The sequence below is a fragment of the Rhinolophus hipposideros genome, assembly GCF_964194185.1.
Source record: "Rhinolophus hipposideros genome assembly, chromosome: 21".
Classification (NCBI taxonomy): domain Eukaryota; kingdom Metazoa; phylum Chordata; class Mammalia; order Chiroptera; family Rhinolophidae; genus Rhinolophus; species Rhinolophus hipposideros.
The window spans coordinates 20,775,108-20,800,874 of record NC_138067.1 but is presented as its reverse complement, the minus strand read 5'-3'; the positions used below and the strand labels follow the sequence as shown (position 1 = coordinate 20,800,874).

General features: G+C 39.9%; 3 protein-coding genes across 8 annotated transcripts in view; 1 reads left to right on the top strand and 2 right to left on the bottom strand.

The window, feature by feature from the left end:
- IST1 (IST1 factor associated with ESCRT-III) overlaps nucleotides 1-12,726 on the top strand; it is a 28,533-nt gene extending 15,807 nt beyond the window's left edge. For 2 of the 6 annotated variants that reach the window (XM_081031713.1, XM_081031712.1), the window contains 6 exons: nucleotides 2,194-2,277; nucleotides 2,796-2,906; nucleotides 3,856-4,056; nucleotides 8,507-8,599; nucleotides 9,673-9,721; nucleotides 11,336-12,726. In XM_081031713.1, coding sequence (XP_080887839.1) covers nucleotides 2,194-2,277; nucleotides 2,796-2,906; nucleotides 3,856-4,056; nucleotides 8,507-8,599; nucleotides 9,673-9,721; nucleotides 11,336-11,535 — 738 coding nt within the window. In that variant the 3' untranslated portion in view covers nucleotides 11,536-12,726. The remainder of the gene's footprint in view (nucleotides 1-2,193; nucleotides 2,278-2,795; nucleotides 2,907-3,855; nucleotides 4,057-8,506; nucleotides 8,600-9,672; nucleotides 9,722-11,335) is intronic. The other 4 variants (XR_013992150.1, XR_013992151.1, XM_081031715.1 and 1 more) reach the window with 4 other exon arrangements.
- Nucleotides 5,387-5,995, bottom strand: LOC308490023 (large ribosomal subunit protein eL42-like). Its single transcript, XM_081031716.1, has one exon. It carries the CDS (start codon nucleotides 5,848-5,850, stop codon nucleotides 5,530-5,532), a length of 321 nt encoding a protein of 106 aa, XP_080887842.1. The 5' UTR covers nucleotides 5,851-5,995; the 3' UTR covers nucleotides 5,387-5,529.
- Nucleotides 12,727-14,135: 1,409 nt separating the features above from the next.
- PKD1L3 (polycystin 1 like 3, transient receptor potential channel interacting) overlaps nucleotides 14,136-25,767 on the bottom strand; it is a 64,667-nt gene continuing 53,035 nt past the window's right edge. Inside the window, 7 exon segments of the mRNA XM_081031719.1 lie at nucleotides 14,136-14,368; nucleotides 16,013-16,114; nucleotides 16,579-16,789; nucleotides 18,037-18,197; nucleotides 18,811-18,935; nucleotides 23,083-23,216; nucleotides 24,100-24,415. Of these exon segments, the coding sequence (XP_080887845.1) occupies nucleotides 14,165-14,368; nucleotides 16,013-16,114; nucleotides 16,579-16,789; nucleotides 18,037-18,197; nucleotides 18,811-18,935; nucleotides 23,083-23,216; nucleotides 24,100-24,415 (1,253 nt within the window). The 3' untranslated portion in view covers nucleotides 14,136-14,164.

The following is a 25,767-nucleotide window of genomic DNA, read 5'->3' as shown; positions in this document are numbered from 1 at the left end:
CACAACCCACCATCCCTTGCTGGAGTCGAGGAATCGAACTGGCAACCTTGTGGTTGAGAGGACTCACTCCAACCAACTGAGCCATCCGGGAGCTCAGCGGCAGCTCAGCTCAAGGTGCAGTGTTCAATCTTAGTTGCAGGGGGCGGAGCCCACCATTCCTTGTAGGACTCAAGGAATTGAACTGGCAACCTTGTGGTTGAGAGTCTACTGGCCCATGTGGGAATCAAACCGGCAGCCTTCGGAGTTAGGAGCGTGGAACTCAAACGCCTGAACCACCGGGCCAGCCCGATTGTTTTTATTTTTTAAGAGCTCGTTTTAATTCTCTGAATATTTTTTGTAGTCTATTTTTGTTTCATGGCTACAATGTCTTCTAGCTCTCTGAGACTAGTATAGTTTCTTTTTTATTTTTGTAATGTTTGTTTTCTTCTTTCTTAGATTTAGACTATTTCATAGTAGATGCTTTTCTCCGAGTTTGGGTGACTCTTGGCTGTTGGTTTATATTTAAGAGTTAGGCAATAAAAAGCACATTGTAATGAATCTCCTGTGTGCCTGGGTGGGGCTTAGTGCCAGGTACCTTCATTGTTGAATGATGTGACTAAGCCCTGTGTTGAGGGAACTCCAGACTGTCAAGAACTAGCTTTCTTTCAGTGGGTTGGTCATTTTCCTCAGAGAGGACTCCTCCTATCTTCTACCTGGAAGGTATAAGCTGGTGGCCAGCATTTCTGAGAGCCCAGGGGAGAAGGAAACCAAAGGTCTCATTTTCTCTTGTAGAGGACTTACACTTAATTCTTCTTTTGTCAGTATCTCTGCTGTCTGCTGTGCTTGGAGTCCAGAGTCCTTTTAGTGTAACCTCCCCAGAGAGTAAACCTGTATTCTGATGGGGTAGGGAGAGTAGTAGTAGTAGAGTTTTATGGGTAGCAGAATGGGAGAGTAGAGACAACTGCTTCGTATACAGACTTTTAATCTCAGTTTTGTTTTTAGCGCCTCCTGTACTCCTCCTTTATATCAAGATTAATTCTAGATGAAACAAAACTTTACATTTTTTTTTAAAAAAACAAAACCATAAACTAGAAGAAAACTAGGCAGAATAATTATCAAAAAAATGACAAACTTACTAAGTACCAGGTATCCCTGAAAGTCTACATATTAAATAGTGAGTGCCCCCTCCTGCGCTCCTAGGTGTTGGGACTACTCTGGTCCAATGCCACTGTCATCTTCTGCCTGGACTATGATAGGAACTTTTTGAATGTTCTTCCTACACCTACTTTGGTTTTCTTTAGTCTATTTACCATTCCATTAGAACTGAGGATTCTATTCAAAACAGTAGTCTAATCCTGTCACTATCCCTTGCTTTCAAGCCCTTTAGTGTCTTTCTGTTGTACTTGTGATAGAAACAGAGCTTCTGACATGCCCTACATGGCCCTGTAGTGTTTGGCCGCCACTTGCCTTTCTTCATTTCCTCCCACATTCCTCCCTCAAGCTCTGCGCCAGAGGCTTAATGACCTTGTCTTGGCTTGAGGATTGTCCCTGTTTTTCCACCAGAGACTTCTGCACATGGTTTCTTTTCCTGGAATGCCCTTCCTTCCCTCCTTGCTTAGTTAACTCTACATGCTTTACATCTTAGTGAAGCATCACTTTCTTTAGGAAGACTTACCTGACTTTCTAAATTAAATTGATTGGGGTAACATTGGTTCGTAACATATGAGTTTCAAGTGTACGGTTCTGTAACACATCATCTGTATAGTGCATTGTGTGCTCACCACCCCAAATTAACTTACTTTTCTTATCAGATCTGATTGTTGTCATAAGCTTGTTGGTATTATCTTATGGGGTACTTTTCCTGGTGGCACTTACCTCAGATGCATTTGTACCTTTGCTGTGTGGCTGAGTAATGACCGAGTTTTCCCTGGAGACTATAAGACTCTTTAAGTAGGAACAATGTCTGTTTTTGTTCCTTATGTTTATAGTGTCTGTCATATCACTTATAATAGAGTCTGGCACATAGTTGCAGCTCCATGATGGATGCTTAAACAAATAACAAAATGAATTAGTGTGTCCCCCTTAACGTTTTACAGATCTCAGGGTTTTTTTGAAATCCTATAATAGAAGCCTGTTTACCGTTGATAGGCAGAAGCTTGAAGCAGTCTCTAGGAGTGGTTTCCATGTTTGTTTACTGTTCTTTTTTCTCTATAGGTCGCTGATCAGCTTTGTGCCAAGTATAGCAAGGAGTATGGCAAGTTATGTCGGACCAACCAGATTGGAACTGTGAATGACAGGGTAATGGGCGTCCTCGTTAGATGTGGAGCAGTGGGTGGCAGGGGGAGGGGGACAGGTACCACTGTACGGTGGAGCCAATCTGGGGTTGCACATTTCATAATGAAGGTGAGAAAGCTCTCTGGTGGGCAGCGTAGTCAACTCCTTACCTGGCCCTACACCTGCGGTTGTTAGGCTTTCTCTCATTCTGTGTTATTCTTTATTTTCGCCGTTCTTTCTGCCTCTTGTAATGTGTGGAGGTAGAAGTGAGGTGGGGAGAAGGGTGGATGAATTCAAACGTGAAGGCAGCAGTATTAGTCTATGACCCATAGATCTGGGTCGTAGGTAAATAGAGAGTGTGAGAGAGACATGAGTCTTGTGATGTGATGTGCTTTGTGACTGGAAAAATCATTTAACTGGTCTGAACCTTTTTTCCCTCAGTTTACCTATAAAATGAAAGGAATAAAGTTCAAAAGTGAGGCAGGTTAGGCTTAGGCTAGTTGGTATAGATGCCATCTTAACCCTTGGTCTCTTACTTACAGCTAATGCACAAACTGAGTGTGGAAGCCCCACCCAAAATCCTGGTGGAGAGATACCTGATTGAAATTGCCAAGAACTACAATGTGCCCTATGAGCCTGACTCTGTGGTCATGGTAAGTTTAGAGCCTTTCAGAGTACACAGGAAAATGGGCCTCTAGATAATTCTGTCTTTGAAAAATAACCATATTATTTGCACTAAAATTTGTGTGTGAAAGTTGAAGGCTTTGTCCAGTTAGTGCCTTTGTAGCTAACAATAAATATGCCTGCATATCTCTCAAGTATTTAAGGATCAGAAAAAATGAATGACTGAAAGCATTTTGAAAAGGTGCAAACCTTGATACAGATATAAAATGGTAGTACTGCTGCTTTGTGATGAAGTTCAGGGAATTGTGAATCCCTGTGGGTAACAAGAAATGCTCCAAGACCCAGAACAGATCCTGAAACATTTATTGGGTGCTTGCAGTGTGCCAGACAATGCACAGAAAGCTGAGAATAGAGAGATAATAAAAACAAGGTCCCTAGAAGAGGCGTGGAGGATAAATACGTAAGTAATCATTCAGCAGTTAAGCTCGCCGGGGTATATTGGATGCTTTGGTACGCTGCTAGACAACCCCACCCCACACATATACACTTTCAGGACAGAAGCATCTATTCCCCCCAGCTCTTGAGAGTATTGGTGACCGACCGGTGGCTCACACACAGCGGAGTGTCCCTCCAGCAGTGGTCCTCAGAAGAGAGCTTCCTTACCCAAAGGTTTTTCCTGGGGGCAGCTTATATTTAGTAACTGGTCAGTGCAGGGCTTTAAAGACTCTGCCCCTTGGACCCAGTTGGGGATGCCTGTTGTTGGCCTATCCTAACTCCAGAGCTCCCTGGGGAATAGGCTGAGGCCTTTGACTGAATGACAGCCTGACTTCTTCCTTTACCCAACCCTGCTTCCTTCACTTCCCCACAGGTCATTATCCCCGGAGAACTCCTCGTAAACTTCCTTCATGCTAATCTCAGTCTGCTTCGTGGAATCCAGCCTGCGATGTGGCTAATGATATGGGTTTCTCTTTTTCTCAGGCAGAAGCTCCCCCTGGGGTAGAGGCAGATCTTATTGATGTTGGCTTCACAGATGATGTGAAGAAAGGGGGCCCTGGAAGAGGAGGAGGGGGCGGATTCACAGCACCAGTTGGTGGACCTGATGGAACAGTGCCAATGCCCATGCCCATGCCCATGCCATCTCCAAGTACTCCTTTCTCATACCCACTTCCAAAGGGACCAGTAAGTATACATATAAATAAGTGTGGCTGTAAGCTGTAGAAAATGTTAACAGAAGATAAGTTGGCTCTGTGAATATACTCAGGAATTGTAGGTTGTCAAGAGGAGTTAGCGGTAAGAATATTTGGTATTAGCTTAATGATCGTATTGTGGAAAAAACATCATTGGGTTTCAGAGAAAGTCTTTTGGTTCAGCTCTAGATAATGCAGTGGGAAAATCTGGAGAGATGGTGCTAGAAAAACTCAGTGTCATGTAATTTTTTCACCCAACATCTTTGGGACCTGTTGTAGCCATACTAGTAGCTTTTTCCAAAAAGCAGTTATCACTCATTACAAGGTAGTAAAACCTTTTGTAGATAAGAAGATGAAGGTCACTGTTAGTCATATCTGATAAGAATCTTCCCTTGTAGACGTTGAAGCAGTTGATTTAGTAATTTGAATAGCCTTTGCCTACAGATTTTTAAAAATCTGGAATCCTTCTGATGACATGTGGTCTTTTTGGGGTTCTGGAATATATATGTATATACATACATGTGCATATATAAAGTCTTTATTTAACATCATTGATAGACATTTCACTTAAAGTTAGAGAACCTAAGTATTATGAAATCTAATTTTACCATAGGCTAATTGATAGAAACAGTGTTATTTGAGGACCTGCTGTGTATGGTTTCCAGGTGGGAATTCCTTCATGCCTGTTCTTGGGAATTTTTCTTCACTTTCCCGTTCCCAATTCCCAAGAAAAGTTGGTTGGGAAATCGGCTCCTTGAACCCAGTGATACCCACAATGTGAAAGAAATGTACTCCTCACAATGTATCTCTTAGACATTTTTCTTATTTATCACTATCTAAAGTTGCATTGTGATACGTTACACGCCAGCGGACATACACGCCCAACACCAGAATCAGATATCACATGACCAGCTAATTTTAGCTCTTTTAAATCGAGCACATTTGATCATGGAGAACAAAAAACAGTTTGTATTTACACAGAGAAATACTTATTTTCACAACCCAGGATTTAACTACAAAGTCATCTTCAGGTGAACGAACTAAGGAAATCTAAGGTAGTTTACCTTAATATGACACTGTAGTCAAATCCTGGGTTGTGAAAATAAAAATTTCTCTGTGTAAATACAAACTGTTTTCTGTTCTCCACGATGACTCGTTTTCACAAAGTGACGGCTGATACTACCAACCATATTCAATGTTTGTTTGCGGCTGACAATTGTGATGTATGTGAGTGTTCTTGGCTCTCTCAGCTGCTGTGGGTAAGTTAGTGTATTTAAAAACAACCTGCACTGCTAATATTTTATTCCACTATTACAGTAATTTCCAATTTCATATCATAATGTTCTATGGCACTTTTTAGCTATAAATATTCACTGCACAATATAGAGCTTTCTTAATTTTATCAATTGCTACTTTTTTTTTTTATTCTCAAGATTTTATTGTCTTCACGATAAAAATATGAACCTTAGAACTGGATCACTTGGCCCTTTCTCTTCTTATCTCCTCCCAGTTCAAAATGTTTGCATCTCTTAATAGCCAGCATTCTCTTAGATCTGCAGTTGGGCTCAACCCATTCAAGCCTCAGGACAGTCTTCTTTGTAGTTTTAGCCTTTTTGCAGAAAATTGGCTTAGTCTGCACACCATAACCACTCTGCTTCCTGTCATAACGCCGCTTTCCTTGTGCATACAGAGAATCCTTGCCTTTCTTGTACTGTGTCACTTTGTGGGGCTGGTGCTTGCCACACTTCTTACAGAAAGTCCGACGAGTTTTAGGAACGTTCACCATGTTTGTGAGAGTGCTATCCGCTCAATTACTACTTTTAATAAATACATATTTTAATATTTTTGTATAGTTTGCTGTCACAATGAGTAAAAAGTATAAAGAATGTTAGGAATCTTTTAGAAAAGGTAAAGAATCAGCTCGTTGCCAGATATGTTCCAAAACTTTGCAATGCAAAGCATCATCGACCAGCAGTCTACATAGGTACTGAGAATACATCCATGGAATGAAAAGGAAAAAAAGGTCTGAATTGAATAAGATGAGCCAATGCCTTCATTTTCTAAGAGACAAATGACAATTTTACATTATGTCAAGGGACTGGATTTAGAAGAAACTAAGCAAATTAGCAGCCTTGGATGGGATATCAGTCAACACCATCACAAAAAGTGAGTTTATTAGGGAAAGTTTCACAAGCAAAGGAATGCAGTTGCCACGAAGTCCAGCTTCAGTTATGACACTAATACATAATTATTATAGTAAAGTGAAACAACTGTACATCCAGAAATTGGATGTATTTAAATGTGATAATAAAAAACTGAGTATTTCAATAGACGAGTGGACCAGCTGCAAGACTCGCAGGTACCTGAATGTTCACATATACTGCAATGAGACCTCTATGAACCTTGGTTTAAAAGAATACATGGGAACTATCCTGCAGAAAAAGTGTTATCCTTGCTTCAGGAAAGATTAGAAAACTTCCAGTTAAAACTTGAAAGTGATGTGGTTGCAATTACAAGTGACCGTGCAGCTGTTAAGGAAAAATTTAGCAAATTATCACCGACTATTCAACAGTTCTGCTACAACCATGCGCTACATCTAGCTGTAACAAAAGTATTTTCTATTAAAAAGTTGAAAGATGAAGCATCAGTGACTTGTCGCAGTGATAGTGAATTCAATACAGATTCTGAATACGAGCAAGACGGTAACAGTGATTCTGAGTTAGTTGGTGTGGCCTGAGCCGATCAGTATGATTTGCGAGATGATCTATCTTTGGCAATTAGCAGCATATGAAGAATTGTGAAAATATTTAAATATTCTCCGGTAAAAAAATTCTCTTTTGCAGCAAGAAATAACCAGGAGTAAAAGAGGGAACTAGAAGTCATTTTGGACTGTAAAACACGTTGAAACACACTGGAGAGAATGATAGAGAGATTTTTAAAGATCGCAATTAAGACTGTTTTAAGAGAGCTGAAACTCGATCACTTACAGAAAGAAGAGTATTACACAGTATTGAGAGATGCGTTGAATTGCTTACAACCTGAAAGATTAGCAGTTGAAGCCTTAAACAATAGAGAAGTTAATAGTCTCATAAGTGAAGGAATTTTTAAGTTCCTGTTCAGTAATTTAGAAAAGTAGAATTCTTCAATGAGCCAAATGCTTTTAAAGGAAATAAAATTTGAATTGGTTAAACATAGAAATAGAGATCTTCTGTCTCACAAAGTACTGGAGCAACGTTAGTTGTCTATGAGAGATGAAAGAGGATGAATTTTTTGCCTTGTCAAGTAAGAATGAAATTGCACGATTGGCGAAGTCATTAATGGAAAGACTTTTCAAAGGAATACTTACAGCAGAAGTTCCAAGAAATAAAGGATGTCCTTACAGAAAGTTCTGACATTATATCAATTTCGACATCAAAGCCTAGCTCTATGTATGCAGACAAAATACTTGTTCTCTAAGAAAGGAAATGAGCTTACATGAAGCAACGCATTCTCTCACTCCCAACTTGAATGTGCTTTTAGACGCACTCATAGCAATTTGACCAACATCTGCAGAAAAGGAAAGAAATTTTTCCACATCAAGTATATTTGTTACAAAGCAAAGATCACGATTATCTGATTGGGCAATTAATGCTCTATGTTTCTTAAAGTTTCATTTTAAAAATGACAAACTATTTGAAGTATTTTTTAAATTTTCAAACGAGTAATATTTGCATTTGTTTTCTATTAATGTTTAATTTAATAAATGAATTATTTAAATGAGATTGGGAATGTTAATACATTGTGTGATATATTTAAAAACTCACTGTATACTATAAGGTTTGCTTAAATAAAGTTTGTATTAATTACATTGTCTATATTTTGAGAAAACCTGAAACATAACAGAAACCTAGCCAAACTGATACCGTAGTGCCCTGTTTAGCGCTCAGGGCAAGAGATGCACTAGTCATGAAATTCTGGTCGACCTCCATTTAGGAAATTTTGCTGAAGTTTTGCGTTGACCTTTTACATATAGGAGTGTCTCTAAACCTCTGAAACACTGAGCTGGGGCCATGAACCCCAGTTGCTCCACTTTCTCTATGGCTTTTCTGTTTATTAATATTTACTGTTACAGCCATTATTACAGATGATCAACGAAAATTAAATAAAAAAGATTATTTTGGGAATTCTCGGGAAACACGATTTCCCATTCTCGATTCCCGAAGGTTCCAAAATGTTGGGAATTTGGAAACGCTACAGCTGTGTGTGTGTATGTATGTGTGTATATATGTATATATATATATACATATATACATACATATATATATACATATATATATACATACATATATATATACATATACATATATATATATGTATATATATATGTCTCTCCCCCTTTCCATACATCTTAGAAAATTGCAAGTTGTGGCAGTATCTCTGATGTTGCCTTTCTCCTCTTGCAGTCGGATTTCAATGGATTGCCAATGGGGAATTATCAGGCCTTTCCCAACATTCATCCACCTCAGATCCCAGCAACTCCCCCATCGTATGAATCTGTAAGTGCCTGAGTCTCTTTTATAAGCAGCAAGAGAATGAATCCCATGAAGAAAGAGCAAAATAATGGCCACAGGGAAGGCAATGTTTTGATTAATTCCTAGTACTGGCATTGCTCTTGCTTTGGATTCTTCCGCGTTACCTTGGAAATGGAGTGTGGTGGTGGCAGCATCATTGGTGGCGATGCTTTGTCTGCAATTCAGCCAGGAATCAGGAGGGGGGCTGCAGATCTCTTAGCAAGTTCTAGTAGGGCACTTAACCAGTCTGTGCAGAGAATCACTTGGAGCTGGTACAGTCCTGGTGGTAGAATATCATAGTAAGTAAAATAATCAGTTTTATAAATTCTGAGTACTGTGTAAAGGAATAGGAACCAGATTTTTGTTTTACAAGTGTCCAGTTAGTAAATGCTTTCAGCCTGTAGCATTAATTTTACATTTTAGTCTTATAGTTAAAACTTGCTATAAATACCTAATATGGTAATGATACATTGAACCTATAGGTGGTTGTAGCGGCTTGTTTCCTGCCAGCCTCACAATGTGCCTTTTCAGACCTGTTTCCATATTATGCATTACTGACAAAACAAACTGGTGTGGTGCTTGCTGTGGAAATTACTCATCTAGGAAGATTACCTGTTCCTGAGCTTGCTTAAGTATTCTTTCCTTTGGTTTTTACGTTGGGCCTGAGGTTTTACGTTTCGGTCTTGCACGTATTGAAGCATTGCCCACAACTATTTCTGGGAATGGGGTAGAAGATTTTCAGTATTTGAGGACTTGGTTCTTGGAGATGAGTATAGTGGTTTAGTGTTTTCTCTGCCTGGAAGGTGAAGGTGTCAGATTAAAGAGGTGTGGTAAGAGTTTTCTTTTTCTCTGCTTGGTGGTTGAGTTCAACATGGTATCCATCTGGTTGGAAGATCAGGATGGAGTACAGGAGTGGTGGGGCAGTTCCTTTGGAGCAGGTTCTGGTGGTTTTGCTGAGCAGCTTAGCTTTTTGGAAAACACAGGGTCTCATACCACATTGGTACTTTTCTCCAGTGATGCCATTACATTCTCCTCTGGTAACAATTTTTGTGTTTCAGGTTGATGACATTAATGCTGATAAGAATGTCTCTTCTGCACAGATTATTGGTGAGTGTGAGTCAGAAATCCTCAAAGCTCAGTGCTGAGCCCTTTGCAGTTTTTGCATTACTGTTCCTCCTCAGAGATTGTTTTCCTGTCCATGGCATTCAGCCCACATGCCCTGCCTCACCAAATGCAGTATGGCAAAAACAACTCAGGATTTCCCTCTTCCAAAAGGAAAAGATTTTCCCTGGTCCCAAAGAATCTCCCAAGGTTCCTGGTTCTGTTAGTGGTATCATTCTTTTTTCACTTGTTTTTTTAATTTCTAGTTTTTGGTTACTCTCAAGTTTTTTATGTTCTTGCTGCTTCAACTTCCATTGTGCCTAGAAATTTTAAAAAAGTGGGGGCATTATAAAGGGGGTGAATAGGCGCAAATTATAAGTGAATAATAGCTCAGTGACGTTTCACAAAGTAGTCATGCGCACATAGCGCTCCACACTCAGCACTCCAGAAACTCAAGAGGGGGCATATGTTTTAAAATTAGGGATAGTTCTTTTATTGAGGTATAATTCCACTCCCTACAAGTCAAGCCATTGTTCTCAGTCTAGTTGTGGAGTACTAGTTGTGGAGTTCTCAGTACTAGTTGTTATTTTGAGCCTTGCTCTCTACCCAGCTGAGCCAGTCTGTGGCTGGCAGGTCACAGTAGCTCATGGCCACTCAGCTCCAATCTAGCTATAGAGGGCGCAGCTCACTGGCCCATATGGGAATCGAACCGGCAACCACATGTTAGGAGCACAGCACTCCAACCACCTGAGCCACCTGGCCGCCCCTGAGGTATAATTTACAAAAAAACAGAGAAGTATATATTTGATGATTTGTTATGTGTGCTCTGCACACACACACACATGCAGGTAATATGTAACCACCACCTTAACGTTTCCATCACCCCAGAAAGGTTCGCTTATGTCCCTTTCCACGCACGTCAACCCCAGACGCAAGCACTGTTCTTTTTTTAAAAAATTATTAGTTTGTTTGCCTGTTCTAGAACTTAGATATAAATGGAAACATACAGTAGGTAGAGAGGGGGGTGATTTTAACTTGTAAAATACAAAACAGAAGACTAGAAATACATTCAGATCCTATCACCAAATAAGATTTACATTAACATTCCTTATACATTTCTTTTCTCTTAAGCTTTTAACAGTAGCTCATCCAACAGAATTCTGTTACCATTCCTTGGATATTGTTATGGGAGCAAACATTTGTGAAAGGGAATAGTTTATTTAAATGAATGCTCTGTGTATTTACCTTTAGAATTAAATGTATACAAAGAGTGCCAGAAAAATGTCTACACAGTTTAAGAAAGGAAAAAAAACTTGTAATACTCAGTATATACCGATAACAAAAGATGAATACAAGTCACGTTTGACATCTGCAATTACAAGAGGTTCTCAAAGTGGTTACCATCAGCATCCAGATACTTCTGATTATGGCGAACTACTGTTTGAGCAACGTTGACCAAAGTGTCCACTTGTATACATTTTTTTGGCACCCCCAGTATATTTTTAAACTAGTGTTTTCTCCTATGGTTTGATTGTTTCTGCCAAAGGGGATTGTGGGCTTTGAGGATCTGAGCCACTTCTCTGGCACTTGTAACACTGCTCCTTGCCCTAATTTAATTAGGTCCTGGATCCAAGCCAGAAGCCTCTGCAAAGCCCCCTTCCAGACCTGTGGATACCTATGACAACTTTGTACTACCAGAGTTACCATCTGTGCCAGATACACTACCAACTGCATCTGCTGGTGCCAGTACCTCAGCATCTGAGGACATTGACTTTGATGATCTTTCCCGGAGATTTGAAGAGTTGAAAAAGAAAACTTAGGCCTCTTAAACCAGGCAAGTTTGGGAGCTGATACTGAGCAGTTTCTCCTTCTAACGAAGAATCTCCATGGAATTCTGTTTCATCTCTTAACCATCACCAACACACTCTTCCTCTAGGCTTTCTTCCTGCTCTACCAAATTCTGCTGCTTTCCAGTTCTTTATTGCTTCTAAGAGACGAACGACTGGAGACACTGAGGCTGGAGCAGCTGGCTCCTGTAAGCTGTGCTTGTCTGTTTCCTGTCAGTGTGATGCTTGTCTCACCATCCCTCCACAGGGGAGTGAGAAGGTAAAAAGCATTATGGGAAGAGCTGCCAAAGATGGCTGGACAATGGAACAGAGTACTTCATGAAGTATCTCCACCCTGTGCTGTGGTTCTAGACGTAGAAATAAACCTCTCTGTACAGAGGGATTGCGGTGAGTGAGGATCAAGGCCAAGGTGTATGTTTTCTCACTCTAATATGAATGGGAGAGAGAGAAAATGACTCAGGAAGCCATTGTAACAGTTCTTGGAAGCTGGGTCCTCTCATTGGCATATACACTACTCCTTGCTGCAGGGCACTATTCTACCTGGATCCAGTTGCAAGTTTTTTTGGAAAGTTGAAGGCCTCTTTTAGTTCTGCTGGATTCTCAGGGAGCCCTCTGTGGCCTTTTGCTTTATTTGAGTGCTATGTTTTCCTTTTACCAGAGGGCAGCAATGTATCAATTCCTGTTTTTCCCATAGCATGTTCTGTTGGATTGCATTACTGACGGACAGGTCACAAATTGGGCAGAAGTCACCATTCAAGGCTAAGGTGGGCTTCCAGTTGCCTTAATAGAAGTATTCAAGTCTCTTGAATAGTGAGTTGGAAAGCCTACAGGAGAAGAGGGGTCCCTGTTTTCATTTGAAAACTTTACGACTAAGAGAACCTTTAAAAACTGATTTCATACATTTTGGTGCCCAGGTGGCTGTAGTTCGCTGCTTTCCTGGATGGACAAGACTCTTACTGTTGTAACTTATGTGTTCCTTTGCCCTCTAGGTAAGGCCATCCTTTCCCACAGGGATGGCTTTGGGATCGGAAGATAATGACTTTGGCTTCTGTGTAATGGATCTGTACATACTTGTTTCAAGCAACTTTTCTTTAATGTTTTTGATTGGTTTGTATCTCATACATAACTCAGTAGCTGATAATAAAGTTAAAAATTCTGTGCCCGGCTTTTCCCACTGGTTTGGTGAAGTGATGCAGTACATGAGCAAGTGACTCGTGTTGTGCAGAAGCCAGCCCTTACCTTAGGCTCTCTGGGTCATGCGGACGCCTGCAGCAGTAAGGAGTCCATTTCAATGTCTGGATTTAAGCCTAGAGAGCATCTGTGAGTTTGCTTGGTTACTCCGCTTCGGCTTTGCAGAGGCTCCTGACTTGGGTCCAGAACCTAATTAAGTTAGGGCAGGGAGCACAGTGTTAGAAACACACTCCTCATCAGCCACATCTCATGCTTGTATGTTTATTTTTAATAAGCTGCAGTGAGTTCACGTTTGATTCCTTCCTACTTCCCACAACCATCCTGGAACATTGTGAGTGTTCTGTGCCTTGCTGCTTTGGCAGCAGAGCCTACTCATGGGCTGTCAGTCACTCTTGCAGCAGTAACCCTTTACTGACAGTGCCAAGATCCATAAACGTAAAAACTTCCAACCAAAGGGATTTTGATTCCTCACTGACTTACAAGATTCAAGTGTATCATAAACACCTATAATTTTCTAAGCTATGCCATGCAAAGGTAAGTATTAGCTTTGAAGTAATGGTAAAGACAGTTCATCTTCTAAAACTTTAGTGTCAATGCCCATTGCTGTCACAGCTGTTTACTCACCTGTATTCTGGTGCCGCTGGATTCCTAATAAATTTGAGATCCTCTGTAGCAGTATATCTATCAGTGAAGCTTCTGTCTATTGGAAGACAAAAGGAGAAAAGCAAGGAAATTGAAGTTGTTGCTAATGTTGGCGGAAAGGAGCAGATAGAAAAAAAGTCAATATAAATAGTAAAGATACTGTTTCCTTTTAATGATTTGCTGTCAGGCATTGGAGTGTTTCTGCTATGTAATAGTTGAAGGCCAGCTATTTATAGGACAGTGGGTAGCATGTAATGCTGTCTTCTTACTAAGCTGGGTTTCCTGGGAAAATAGTTGGCAGAGCTGTGGAGACTCATAGAAGGAATGTGCTAGTTCTGTGCACTGCTTCAGTCTGAAGCAGCTACAGTTGAGATCTGCCAGTGGCATAAACGTGTATACAGGTATCCGCTGCTTTTCGAAAGTTCTTTATGCCACTTCACTTTTAGGAAAGACCTATGTTAGTATCTGTTGTCACGAACCGACATTGATCTGAGGAGGACTTTTGCTTTCATGAAAAGGCGAGAAGTGAAAATAGTGTTCAGTGTTTGCAGTTTCAGTGAGCTGTTATAGAGGCAGTGTGCACTGGTGTGTGAAATTACACTGTACATACATTGTTTCCACTTTATATAAGCTGTATACGATATCATTCCTGCTTTTACTATATGTTAGTGTTATTTTAGATTGGATGTGTTACCTAGTGGGTTATTTTTTGGGTCTGAGAATGGTCAAAAAATTTCCCATATGAATAACGGTAATTACTTCTTTACTTTTATGCCATTTCGGCTCTTGAAAGTTTTTGTATGAACGCTCTTTCAGATAACCGAGCCACAGAGTTACCTACCTTAAGGGACTTTCTTTCTTTACCAAAGGACATTAGAATGGCAGAAACAAATAGGTTAATGATCACAAGTACCATCAAGATGACACTGGTGAGGATCAGAAGGGAGCCCAGGATTGGGTCTAAAGCAATAATCTGGAAAGACAACAAAACACTCTAAGGGTAAACACTGACAGTTTAATTTCTACTTTAAAAATTTAAATTATATGCTAATGTTTGGGATATATTCACACAAGAAAACACATCTGGTGGAAACTGGGGAGAAAAGCAAAACTATTAAAAAGAATACTTTTGAGTGAACAGAAGAACAAGAATGACTAACACTAAGGGTGTAAAAATAATTGTGCCTTCAAGGCTTTCACAAGAATAAAACAGGTGAGTTGCAAAGTTAAAATAATTCAAAGCTCGTGAGTTTTGGTAGTTCTGGAAAATACCTCCAAACGTGGAAGCTTCAATGAGTAGCAAAAGCGTATTAAAAGAATAAAGACCAGAAATGATAATGAAAAGTGTCTCTACCAGTCTAAGAAGCTTCTGCTCCAAACACAGGAGCTTTCCAACATCTAACAGGTTAGCCAAAGAAAACTAGCTTTTAATTTAGTATGTTTTTTTCCCCTTCATTATCTTGAAAAGTATAAGTACTGAGTTTTGCCATTCTTTACTTTTCAGAATAAAGGGAGCTTTCTAAAATTTAGGGCTTACTGGAATGATTTCCATAACAATCTTATTAATTTAGGTGTTTATTTTTCCCTTGGTATTGGCTCATTCATTGTTGCTAGTAGAGCACTGTTTGAAAAAAAAACAAACCCAAAAACTTAGATCATGAATACTTATAATACCACTGTGATGGAAAGCTCTGATATGACAAAACATTTCCTAGTACCAGCCTATCATCCACTTAGTTAAAAGTGCTTAATTATATGAAGTTTGGGCAATCTCTGAGTTTGTGATATAAGACTTTTCCCAATAAGTATACTCCATTTCCCCTTCATATTGTATGATTAGAGCAGAAAAGTTTTTTAAAAAAATCTCAGAAAGTTAGCAAAAGTTAATTATTTTGACTGTCCAGGGGTGAGGGCTTCATCCCTAGTGATTGGGACTAGAACCACACAAAAAAGTCCACCCAAAATAGCAATTATCTTATGAAGGTGGTAACTTTCTACATTAGAAACTATGTTAATTTACCCATTTTAATTACTAACCTTTGAAATAAGCCTTGATGAAAATCTTGCCAGTTTCACTAATTTGAACTGCAAGGTTTTCTTCCCAGATAAAATCTTTATGTGTTTGGGACCCAAATCCTCATCTGGATTTCCTACTTTATTTTTTATGTTGAATAGAAAGGGATTTGTGTTGGTAGATACTGGGAGAAAATAATAGGCTCTCTGAAATAAATATTAACTGTAAACAAATATCACAGTTCTTCCTGGAATTGTACCTAATTTTTCTTTTTTTGTCATTTTCATTGTATATTTCAAAGGGCCATTAAGAAAGGAGCAGCAACCCCACCTTAATCTGGCCAGGTATGAGATCCCAGGTTCAAGCCCAGTGTTCTTGGCAATAAGATGAAGGCTACAAGGAGTAAGGGGGGCGGGACTATATACTTAGGAAGGGACGGGTTTTTGAGTACTAGCCACTCAAAAGCTGTATGCAGAGGTAGTGTCATAAACCAGAATGGCAAAGGATCTAAAGTTCCCTTTTCAAGTATGCTGCTTTTATAAACATTTTTACCCTTGTTAAATATAGTAAACCAAATAGAGAAAACAGGATGGAGGGTTTCACCTCTTTGTGATTCGAGATTCCTATCAGGAAACCAACAAAAGCCACCGCTGAGCTGAAAAAAGTTCTGTAGTCGGAGATGCTCCATCCAAACAGCAGGTTAAACTGCAGAGGAGAAAGACCAGTCAGGGGGGGAGAGCAGTGGGGGGACTGCGGTTCTTTCTGTCTGAAGTGCTGAAGGGGATGAGACCAACAGGACCAAAGGAATGGAAGTTTAAGAAATTCCTTAGTGGCCATCCAGTTACTATGCCTAAAAAATACAAAACATTCCTTTGTAATTACACAATTTTTATATAAATTTATTTGACCAAATTTATTTGACCTTCACATTCTTATGAGCTAAATTTTCTCCCCATTTTAGAGATGAGACAAACACCTGAGTTTAAGTCATACTACTAATTAAGTGTGAAACTACAACTAAAACCAGCTTTCTTACTCCACTATCTTTTCTCCAAACTCATTGCCAACTTGAACTGATGATTTTCCATATAGTGACCCTTTCTGTAAGGGAAGCAACGGGATTCCAAGATCACAGCACTTAGGCAAAGAAACCATGAGTGGAGGCTTACAGCAATGGCACAGCCTGTCAGCAGGATCAGGATGACCAGCGAGAAGCTCACCACCTCATCCCAGGCTTTGCTGAGTGTTCTGTGGATGATCTGCAGCCTGGGGTTATGATGCAGCAGGTTCCATAGCTGAACAGTTGCCAACAGAACCAGGAAGCCCGTGAGGTGAATGACAGCCGAGTTCACTTTTCTTGCCTCAGAGAAGTTGATGAACCTGTACCAAGGCAGGCTGACAGTTAGGCAGCACCAAGTGTATGTCATCGTCAACTCCTGTGAGTCCGGGGTCCGCACTGCTGAAGTGCAGCTGTTCTTTAAGTCCTATTAGTGCAAACGCTTGATGTAAGAACTGTGCCATCCCGTGTGGCCTTCTATACTTGTGGATATGAGAGGATTGGCAAAAACCCATGTATTTGGTTGGGAGCTGAAGAAACCTTGAAATGTGACCTCTAGCTGATTTCTTGACTTCAAATTCATCCTAGAAATCAAATCAAGCTTTCTCTCTTGCTCTGCTTTCAGTTAAATCTCTCCTCTCAAAAGGAGATGAGTTAGCACAATGAGACATACAATTACGCTCGTCTGTTTTCTGTAACCCGGATCCTGTACTGTTCTCTGGCAGTAGGTAATTGATCCTCTAATAGATTTAACAGCTCAGAGTAGACAGATGATTAAACTAGAGGTGAGGGGTGTTACTTACCAATGGGGGTTGTTGTTTTTTTTTAAACCAATTAGGTTTTATTATGTGAGAGATGCATTCATAATTTTACGTGAAGACCCCTGTATATGTGAGCAAGCTGGCACTCGATCACAGCTCTTTTACTGTCTAAGACCTGGGCAGTGCCACACAGCAGCAGGCTGGACTGCAGCTGCCAACATCATTCAAACTGCACAGACCCACTGCCCCTGCATAAACAACCCTCTGTAAGGCCTTCCTGGCACACGGCCTCAGTCCTGTACAGTTCAGTGGCCTAGGCTCTTGACCACCGAAAGGTTAGAAAAGCATCAGGTGACAATATGTGCTCTCCCCTTGAGAAAGACCAGAGAAGGTGTGCAAAGGGACACCAGAACATCTCAGTATGGATGAATGTCCCTACCCAGAGAGCGACCACATTGGCTTTAAAGGATGTACTATGTGTTGTGGTTTTATTTAAAGGATGATCATTTGTCATGCCTTAGGCTTTATTCCTTGGGCAGCGTGCAAAATAATGATTAATTTGTGGCCCTTGCTATGTGAAAGGCAGAAGAGCTTTTCAACGTGATCAGCAGTAATAGATGGCTTCTAGTTAATTGTTTTCTCTAATGTGGACATCAGTCCGAGCTCTGTGTTTAACTCTGGTATTATACAAAAATATAGATCTGGGAGAGCAGTGGAGCAGGAGGGGGAGTTTGAAAGAATACTTGGTTGTAATCAGGAAACTCTGGACATCAAGGAGCAATGTCCTGTGATCCTTGGCTCCCTCTTACCTGTCACGGTCATAGTGGTATTGTGCCATGTTTTTCTTATGTAGAGAAATAAGCTTCATGTCAAGCCCCAAGATGACAAAGCTAATAAGAATTATGCTCATGTCCAGAACGTTCTTTTTCCTTGTGAAGAACCTCCACCTCTGCTGTTTCAGCCGGTGACCCTAAACAGACACCACAGTCACTACTGCTTACCTGGAAGATTATCCAGGTCTCTCCTTAATGAAGTGTTAGGAACACTGGCAGAGCACTCAGCTGGGGACTTGTTAAATCCAACTTGGACACAACGGGTTATGGTCTTGGTTCTGCTCTGCAGTCACTCAGAGCTGCTACTTAGAGAAAAGGTGGCCTTCTCTAATACAACTTTCATGGGTACAGTCTTCTTTTTTTATTGTTGCTTAAACTTAAAAAACTTCTAAATTCGTTATCAAGCATGAAGATAAAACATTATATTTGACTTGAGATACATTCTCTTTTGGGTGCCAGTCATCTGTACTTTTGAGTACTTGCTCTGTTCATCATACTTCCAATCTCTTGATGTTACCTTATATTAGGGTAATACAACTGTACAAAAAATATTCTTTCTACAGACTTAATTCTTTAACTCTTGAAAATTCAAAGAGCTACTCTGTGGAAAACCAGTCAGCCTTTAACTGAGGTCAAGCTTCTGGAAAGAATCAAAATCGTAGTCATAATTCTAGTAATAGCTCATTGTGGAGCTCCCTAAATAATATCCTGGCAATCTTGAGAATCTTACATCTAACATTTTCAACTCACCTGTATGAAGCCATAGTAACAGACCAGTAAATAATAGAGGACTTGTGAGACGACAGACCAGGCAAAGTCCTTTGATGTCTGTAAGGAAGTTAAAGTGTCCAGTCTTACAGAGGCAAAGAAAGCACCTGAGAATAACAAAGAACATTTATAGTCAAGAGTAGCTCTTTTTACTTCAAACTCTTTGAAATAACCTCAATTATTCCTGTATAATCAATTTCAAATGTTTCTGAGGTTCTAAACTTAGTATTTCCTGGAAAGATGTCATGAATATTAAGTGAGCTCATGTATGCAAAGCTATTGGAGAAATGTGCCGACTGCACTAGTCAGTAGAGGAGAAGACTGTACTTGATCCCACCTCAAGGGCAGTGCAGTGTCAGTGACTTAACAGCTATTATAGGTGTTACTCTTACCAAGTTACAATAACTGCAGAGATAAATTGACCTGTTGTGCTGTTGCAACATGATTTTGAACAGAATTAATGACTGCAATGGAAAAACTGGTGGGGAATGGAATTAAATGTTAGCGTGGCACTTTTGTTTAAAGATATTTAAAATACATTTTCAGAAATTAACCATTAACCATTTCAGATTTATTTTGCGTGTATAAAGCACTAATAGTATCCCATGAATACTCAGATGTTTATATAGATAGGCTAAAAAGCTTCAGACTCCACCTGGAAAGACAGATTGTTGATGTTTTATAAACACGTGAAAGGTCTTGTGAATATAATTTTACATAAAGCCCCAAAATATTAGAACTAAGGTGCACCCCTTGTAGTAAAAAGTACATTTTAAGAACAAAGGAATTCCTGCTTCACATAGGTAGCTCTCAAGACTGGGACTTCTCCCCCTGTTTATTTTACCCCTAGTTTTTTGGTAGTTAACAATAAAAACCCTAGGAAGACTCTCAGGAAGGCTTCACACTCCATTTAGAAGTGTAAGAGCAGTGGTCTCCTCTGTGTGGGTCTGGGAAGAAAAAATTCCTGATTAGAAGTAACATCTGGTGGTACATGGACACTTGTGGGCAAATTCTGGGGAGAGAAGAAAGGAGAAAGGAAGTAGGATTAGGACAGACTTCCTATTAAAGGTAGGGGAATTGAATGTACCAGTTTCCTTCCAGACCCTCACCAAATGCCACTACAATGACAAAGAAGGGATAAAAACAAAGATGAAGAAGAGGAGGGCAAATGAGAGTTATAAACTGTTGGAAGTCGGAAAATTGGTGAATGACACTGACCAGATTCAAGAAAGCTGAAACCTAAGCAGTGCAGGAAACCTAGAAGCCAGCCAATTCTTACCACAAAACCCAGGAAAGGCTGAGGAATCGGAGGCTTCAGGTACCTCTGAAGGTAGAGGATCAAGTGGAACTGAAAATAGAATTTCAAGTTTAAACGTAAGCAATTAGATCCCCCCTTTCATGACCCCGAGACTAGAGGTTTATATTTCCTAGTGATGTTGAACTAGAGAATCTGAACTCACTGGATGTCTGCAAGTCTACTGGAAAAGGGAATTAAGAGAAAGTTTACATACTGCATCATGGTGAGGTCCTTCCCAGTCCTCTTACCTGGCTCTGGAGAAGTGTTAACAGGCTTATATCCTCAAGGCAGGAGTTTGGAGAGTCCCTCTTATAGATACCAGCTGAGCTCCTAACCACTTGCTTTTTTTTCTTTTTCTTTTCTAACTGCCTGTCTCTTAAATATGAAAGAACAGCCAGATACTTAAACCTCTAAATTGAAAACTGGAGAGCAAAAGAAAATAGAAAATAAAAATTGAAAAGCTCAGAGGAATCAGAGGAAGTGAAGGAGCTAATAAAAATAAAATGAACCTATAATACAGAAGGTGCCAAAAAAATTTATACACATTTTAAGAAAGGAAAAAGCTATTAAAATTTTAGTATATACCAAAACAAAAGATGAATACAAGTCATGTGGATACATTTTTTTGGCATCTCCCGTATCTTCAGAGTTGAGAGGATATTGATTCTACAAAAGAACAGGAGACTGAAAAATTTTTGGAAATTATAAAAATTATAAAATTGTAAAAATGAAAAATTCAAATTGTTTAGAACTTGAAGTAATCTCAGAAAGTAGAAGGAAAAGATGGAAAATAAAAGTGAAAATCAGAGGATCAGTCCAAGAGTTACTACCTCAAAATTCCAGGATTATCAGAAAAAGAGAACAGAAAAAATAGAGGAGAAATTTATAAAGAAAAACTCAAGAAATATTCTCAGAATTTAAGGACACGTTTCCAGATGAAAGGACTCACCATGAGGTCAGGTCCTTTTATAAACCTGGGGACAAAGACAATTCTGAAACCTTTTGGGAGCAGGGGCCTCATCATACTGCAAGTAGTGTGAGAAACTAAAAGGCAAGGGAGATACACTTTTCAAAGTTCTGTAAAAAAGTTGTACCCAGTCAAATAAGCAATCAAATGTGATGGCAGAAAACAATTGTTTTTGGACATGTAAGGCTTCAAAAAATTTACTTCCCTTGCACCCTTTCAGGAAGTTACTGTAGGATGTGCTCCAGCAAAATGAGAAAGTAAACCAAGAGAGGAAGACATAGGATCTAGGAGAAATGGGATCCAACAGAGAGGAAAGGGGTAAAGATGATCCTTAGGATGACAGTGAAGGGAGAATCTAGGATAAGAGCTCTAGAGCAGGCCTAGGGAATAACCAATCCAGACTGTGCTAAAAGGATGGAGGCCCCTAGAGAGGGTGTCTCTTAAGATCAAATCATAGGTTATGTGATACTTTTGAACAGAATGAGATTTTTTAAAAAATTTTTTATTGGGGAATATTGGGGAACAGTGTGTTTCTTCAAGGCTCATCAGCTCCAAGTTGTCCTTCTCTATCTAGTTGTGGGGAGTGCGCAGCTCACTGGCCCAAGTGGGAACTGAACCGGCAACCCTGCTGAGAGCTCGCGCTCTAACCAGCTGAGCCATCTGGCCACCCCAGAATGAGATTTTTACTTCTAGGAAGAGTGAGGTGATGAATTAATGATAGAATGCATGCAAAACCAAGCAAATTAAAAAAAAGTAATAAACTCTAGGGAAAACAGTTCCCTAGAAAGTTCCCTGTGAAAGAAAGGAAATTGTAGTATGTTACATGGCTCATCTTTGAAAAATATTATCACAATAATGGAAATACTCAATATTAAGCATAGATTATATTACTATATTTGGGAGAATGAGGAAACAGAAAGGTGTGTATGTTAGGAGTATGTGTGGGTATAAGAAAGTAAATTATCATAAAAAATACTATCTAAAACCGAAGATTCATAAAATAAGCATGTTAATTTTTAAATTCCGAAAGAATCAGATTGAAAACGGACAGTAGCAGTCTCTGGGGAGCAGGAATGGGGTGGGGAATGAGGACTGCTAGTTTTTGCATTGAACTATTTGACCTTTAAAATTATGTGTAGTAACTTTAATTAAAATGTCTTGTTGGGCAGCCGGGTGGCTTAGTAGGTTAGAGCCTGAGCTCTGGGCAACGGGGCGGGGCTTCCAGTTACGATTCCCACTTGGGCCAGCGAGCTGCGTGCTCGGCAACTAGAATGACATCAGTGAGCTGCCGCTCGGCTCCCCGGTGGCCAGGTAGCTCGGTTGGAGCACGGGCTCTCAACCGCAAGGTTGCCAGTTTGACTCTCACGAGGGATGGTGGGCTGCGCCCCCTGCAACTAACAACCACCACTGGACCTGGAGCTGAGCTGTGCCCTCCACAACTAAGGTCGAAAGGACTACAGCTTGACTTGGAAAAAGTCCTGGAAGTACACACTGTTCCCCAATAAACTCCTGTTCCCCTTCCCCAATAAAATCTTAAAAAAAATAAAATGTCAAGAACAAGACAAACAAATGAGAAACAAAAACTCGTAGACACAGACAGTAATTTAGTGGTTACCAGAGGGTAAGGGGGTGGGGGGTGGGTGATGAGGGTAAAGGGGATCAAATATATGGCGATGGAAGGAGAACTGACTCTGGGTGGTGAACACACAATGGGATTCATAGATGATGTAATACAGAATTGTACACCTGAAATCTATGTAAATTTACTAACAATTGTCACCCCAATAAAATTAATTAAAAAAAAAAAAAGAAATCACCCGAAAACTCTGATCTATGGATCAGAGTTCCAAATTTTATTAAAATTCTTACTTCTCACAAAAAAAATAAAAAAATAAAAAAATAAAAAAAAAATAAAATGTCTTGTAATGGTATAAGAAATTGGGACTCTGAGATACCCAAGTCACAGAGAGGAGAGAAGAGGCTGTCATACCCACACTGCTGGATTCCAAAATCAGGGTCACTACACAGAACAGGTTCACGTTAGCATTGAAGACCACAAATTCCACAAAGAGACTTCTGGTGAAACGGTCTAGCCAGTGGCTCTGTTCCAGATGTTGCAGGACTCTGGGAAAACAGAAGGACAGCACTGCTACTTTGCCCACTCAACCCTGCAAAGCAGGAAAATGCCCTGGCCTTTCCAGTAGTATACCACCTGAGTAGCTGCATTTCCCAGTCTGGTTTGCCTGTACAATATTTCATATGGTTACTAATGACCAGTCTTTCACTAGTGTTAACATGAATATAAATTTAGAAGGCTATAAAAATCAAAATCTCACAGTAGTAATCACACCAAGGTTAAATGTTCAAGAACGTATTTGGCAATGAAGGTCTGAGGAGGAATTAGTTTTATATGCTGGGTCAACTACTTCTCTATTTGAAGTGTTAAGCTACTCTTTACTAACAGCTATTCAGTTTTGAGAGGTGTTAAGGGGTAGAAATGGCATTTGGTTGGCATTGTTTTTGATTAATTTCTTGCTATAAACTTAAATGAAGAGATAATCATTTTGATTTAGACTTTTTCATACATAATGACAAAGCCTCTCAGGATTCATATACAAAACCATAAGTCTCTGGCAATTTAATTTTGGCATTTGAATTTTGGATTGATGGTGATCCACGAAGGGCAGTGTTTTATATTTGATGAGTACAGTTTGCCTAAGCTAGAGGTACCTGAGTTTAACTGCAGCTAGAATTGAAATTGATGTTTTTCCAGGTGAGAAAAGGAATGAGAATTGGCAAACCAAAACATACCTGCTAGTTTGAGGTTGAATAAGGAAATTGTTCAACTAAAAGACATTTCCTTAACAGTATAAAAGTCAGTAGGTTTCACAGTTTAGTACCATGGTGGCTGTCAAAACTCCTCAAACGGGTCACTAATTCCTTCTCGTCCTAGAATGGACAGAAGCAGACATCTTGACCCTTTTGTTTAGGGCTCAGTCTTGCTCACCTGCTCGCAGTAGTGGAGTTTCTTCCAAGTCTGACAACATATCCTCCTCCTGAGTAAGTTGCAAATTCCCCTTGGATGGGATAGCCACCCAGTGTCTCCTGATTCTGATAATGCCAAATGCTGTCTGCTTTTGTGCTGTTGGCTTCAAGGGGCTGCCAGTTAACCCCGTAGTTCTCTGTATCCTCCAGGTCTTGGTGAGATGTCTTCACTTGTTCTTGGGGAAACGTTCCAATTGGAAAGGCTTTGGCACCAGGAGTGCGAATCTGACGAAGGAGAACGTTGCCCAAAAGAAAGGCGTTCCCATCAGTTATAAATCCTAATGAGAGAGTACAAGGAGCCACTGTAAAAACTGCCTCATTAAGTTAGTAACAAAAAATGAACACTTTGTGTGACCACTGTCTTTAAAAACACTTTAGGAGTTTCTAGCAAATGGAAACAAATTTTTTAAAAAAGGGCATATAAGTAAAAAAAAAAGGAAGTAAAATTATAATTTGTAGATAATGATCTAGATAGATCATGAGAATCAAGTGAAACGTCAGCACGATGGTGGGATATGAGATTTCTGCTTGTATCTCCTCAACAATAATTTGGCAGCACTCCAGACAAACATGCCTTTGTGGGAGCTTTGGGATTTAAGGAGGCGATTATGAAACTCCCGCGGAGTCCAAGACCAACAAGTCCGTTTTGAGAAGGGAGGTCCCACGCAGTTGGCTGACTCACCAATTGTGGGCCAGGCTACAGTCCTAGAAATAGCTTTGTCATCCTATGGACTTAGCTCCAGTGCCATCTGACCTTGGTCCTGCCACCAGCACTACAAGGGACCCAGGAGGAGTCACTCGTGCCTCAGATAATAGGCGTGCAGACGTCAGCCCCGTGACCCAGCTCTAGTCCCCCTCAGCCATGGTCCAGGAGCCCCTGGAGGCAAGCTCACCAAACACTCTGACTGAAGATCCTGCAACAGCCCTATAACTTTCCACACCAAAAACAAAACAGGTAACTATGGAGATGGAAATGTTAATTAGCTCAATTGTGGTAATCATTTCACAATATATTTGTATACCAAAACATCATATTGTACCTTAAATATATGCAGTTTTTGACAATTAAACCTCAAGAAGTCTGGGAGAGAAAGAGAATCAACCTAAAAATTATTACAAAAAGATAATTCAGCAAAGTGGCTGAGTGCTAGATATAAAGAAATCAATAGTCTTCATATATCCAAGCAATATTTACTTAGGAGGTATAGAGAAATAAAAGATCTCATTTACAACAGCAACACAAAAGGTAAACTAAACCTAACGAGATGTGCAAGAATTACATGGAGTGCAATTTTGAATATTACTAAGGATGAGATGAGAATAGAAAAGCATACCATATTCCCAGCTAGGAAAAGAATAAAAGATAGCAGTTCCCTAAATTAATTTGTTAGTTTGTACCTATATAAATATCTAAATCTCTATCTACAACTAAATAACCTCTTAACACACAAAAGATTCCCACTTATCAAAATAAGCAAACAAAACCAAGCAGCCCGATGACAGATAGGCAAAGATGATGGAACGATATTCATTCAGTCTTTCCAATCAGTACCTACTGAGTGCTCACGTATAGCAGGTCCTGTTTTAGTAACAGGTGCTGGGACACAGCAGTGGACGAGAGAGAGCCCCT

Coding starts and splice junctions, on each gene's coding strand:
- LOC308490023 (XM_081031716.1), bottom strand. CDS start 5,850: ATGGTGAACGTTCCTAAAACTCGTCGGACTTTCTGTAAGAAGTGTGGC.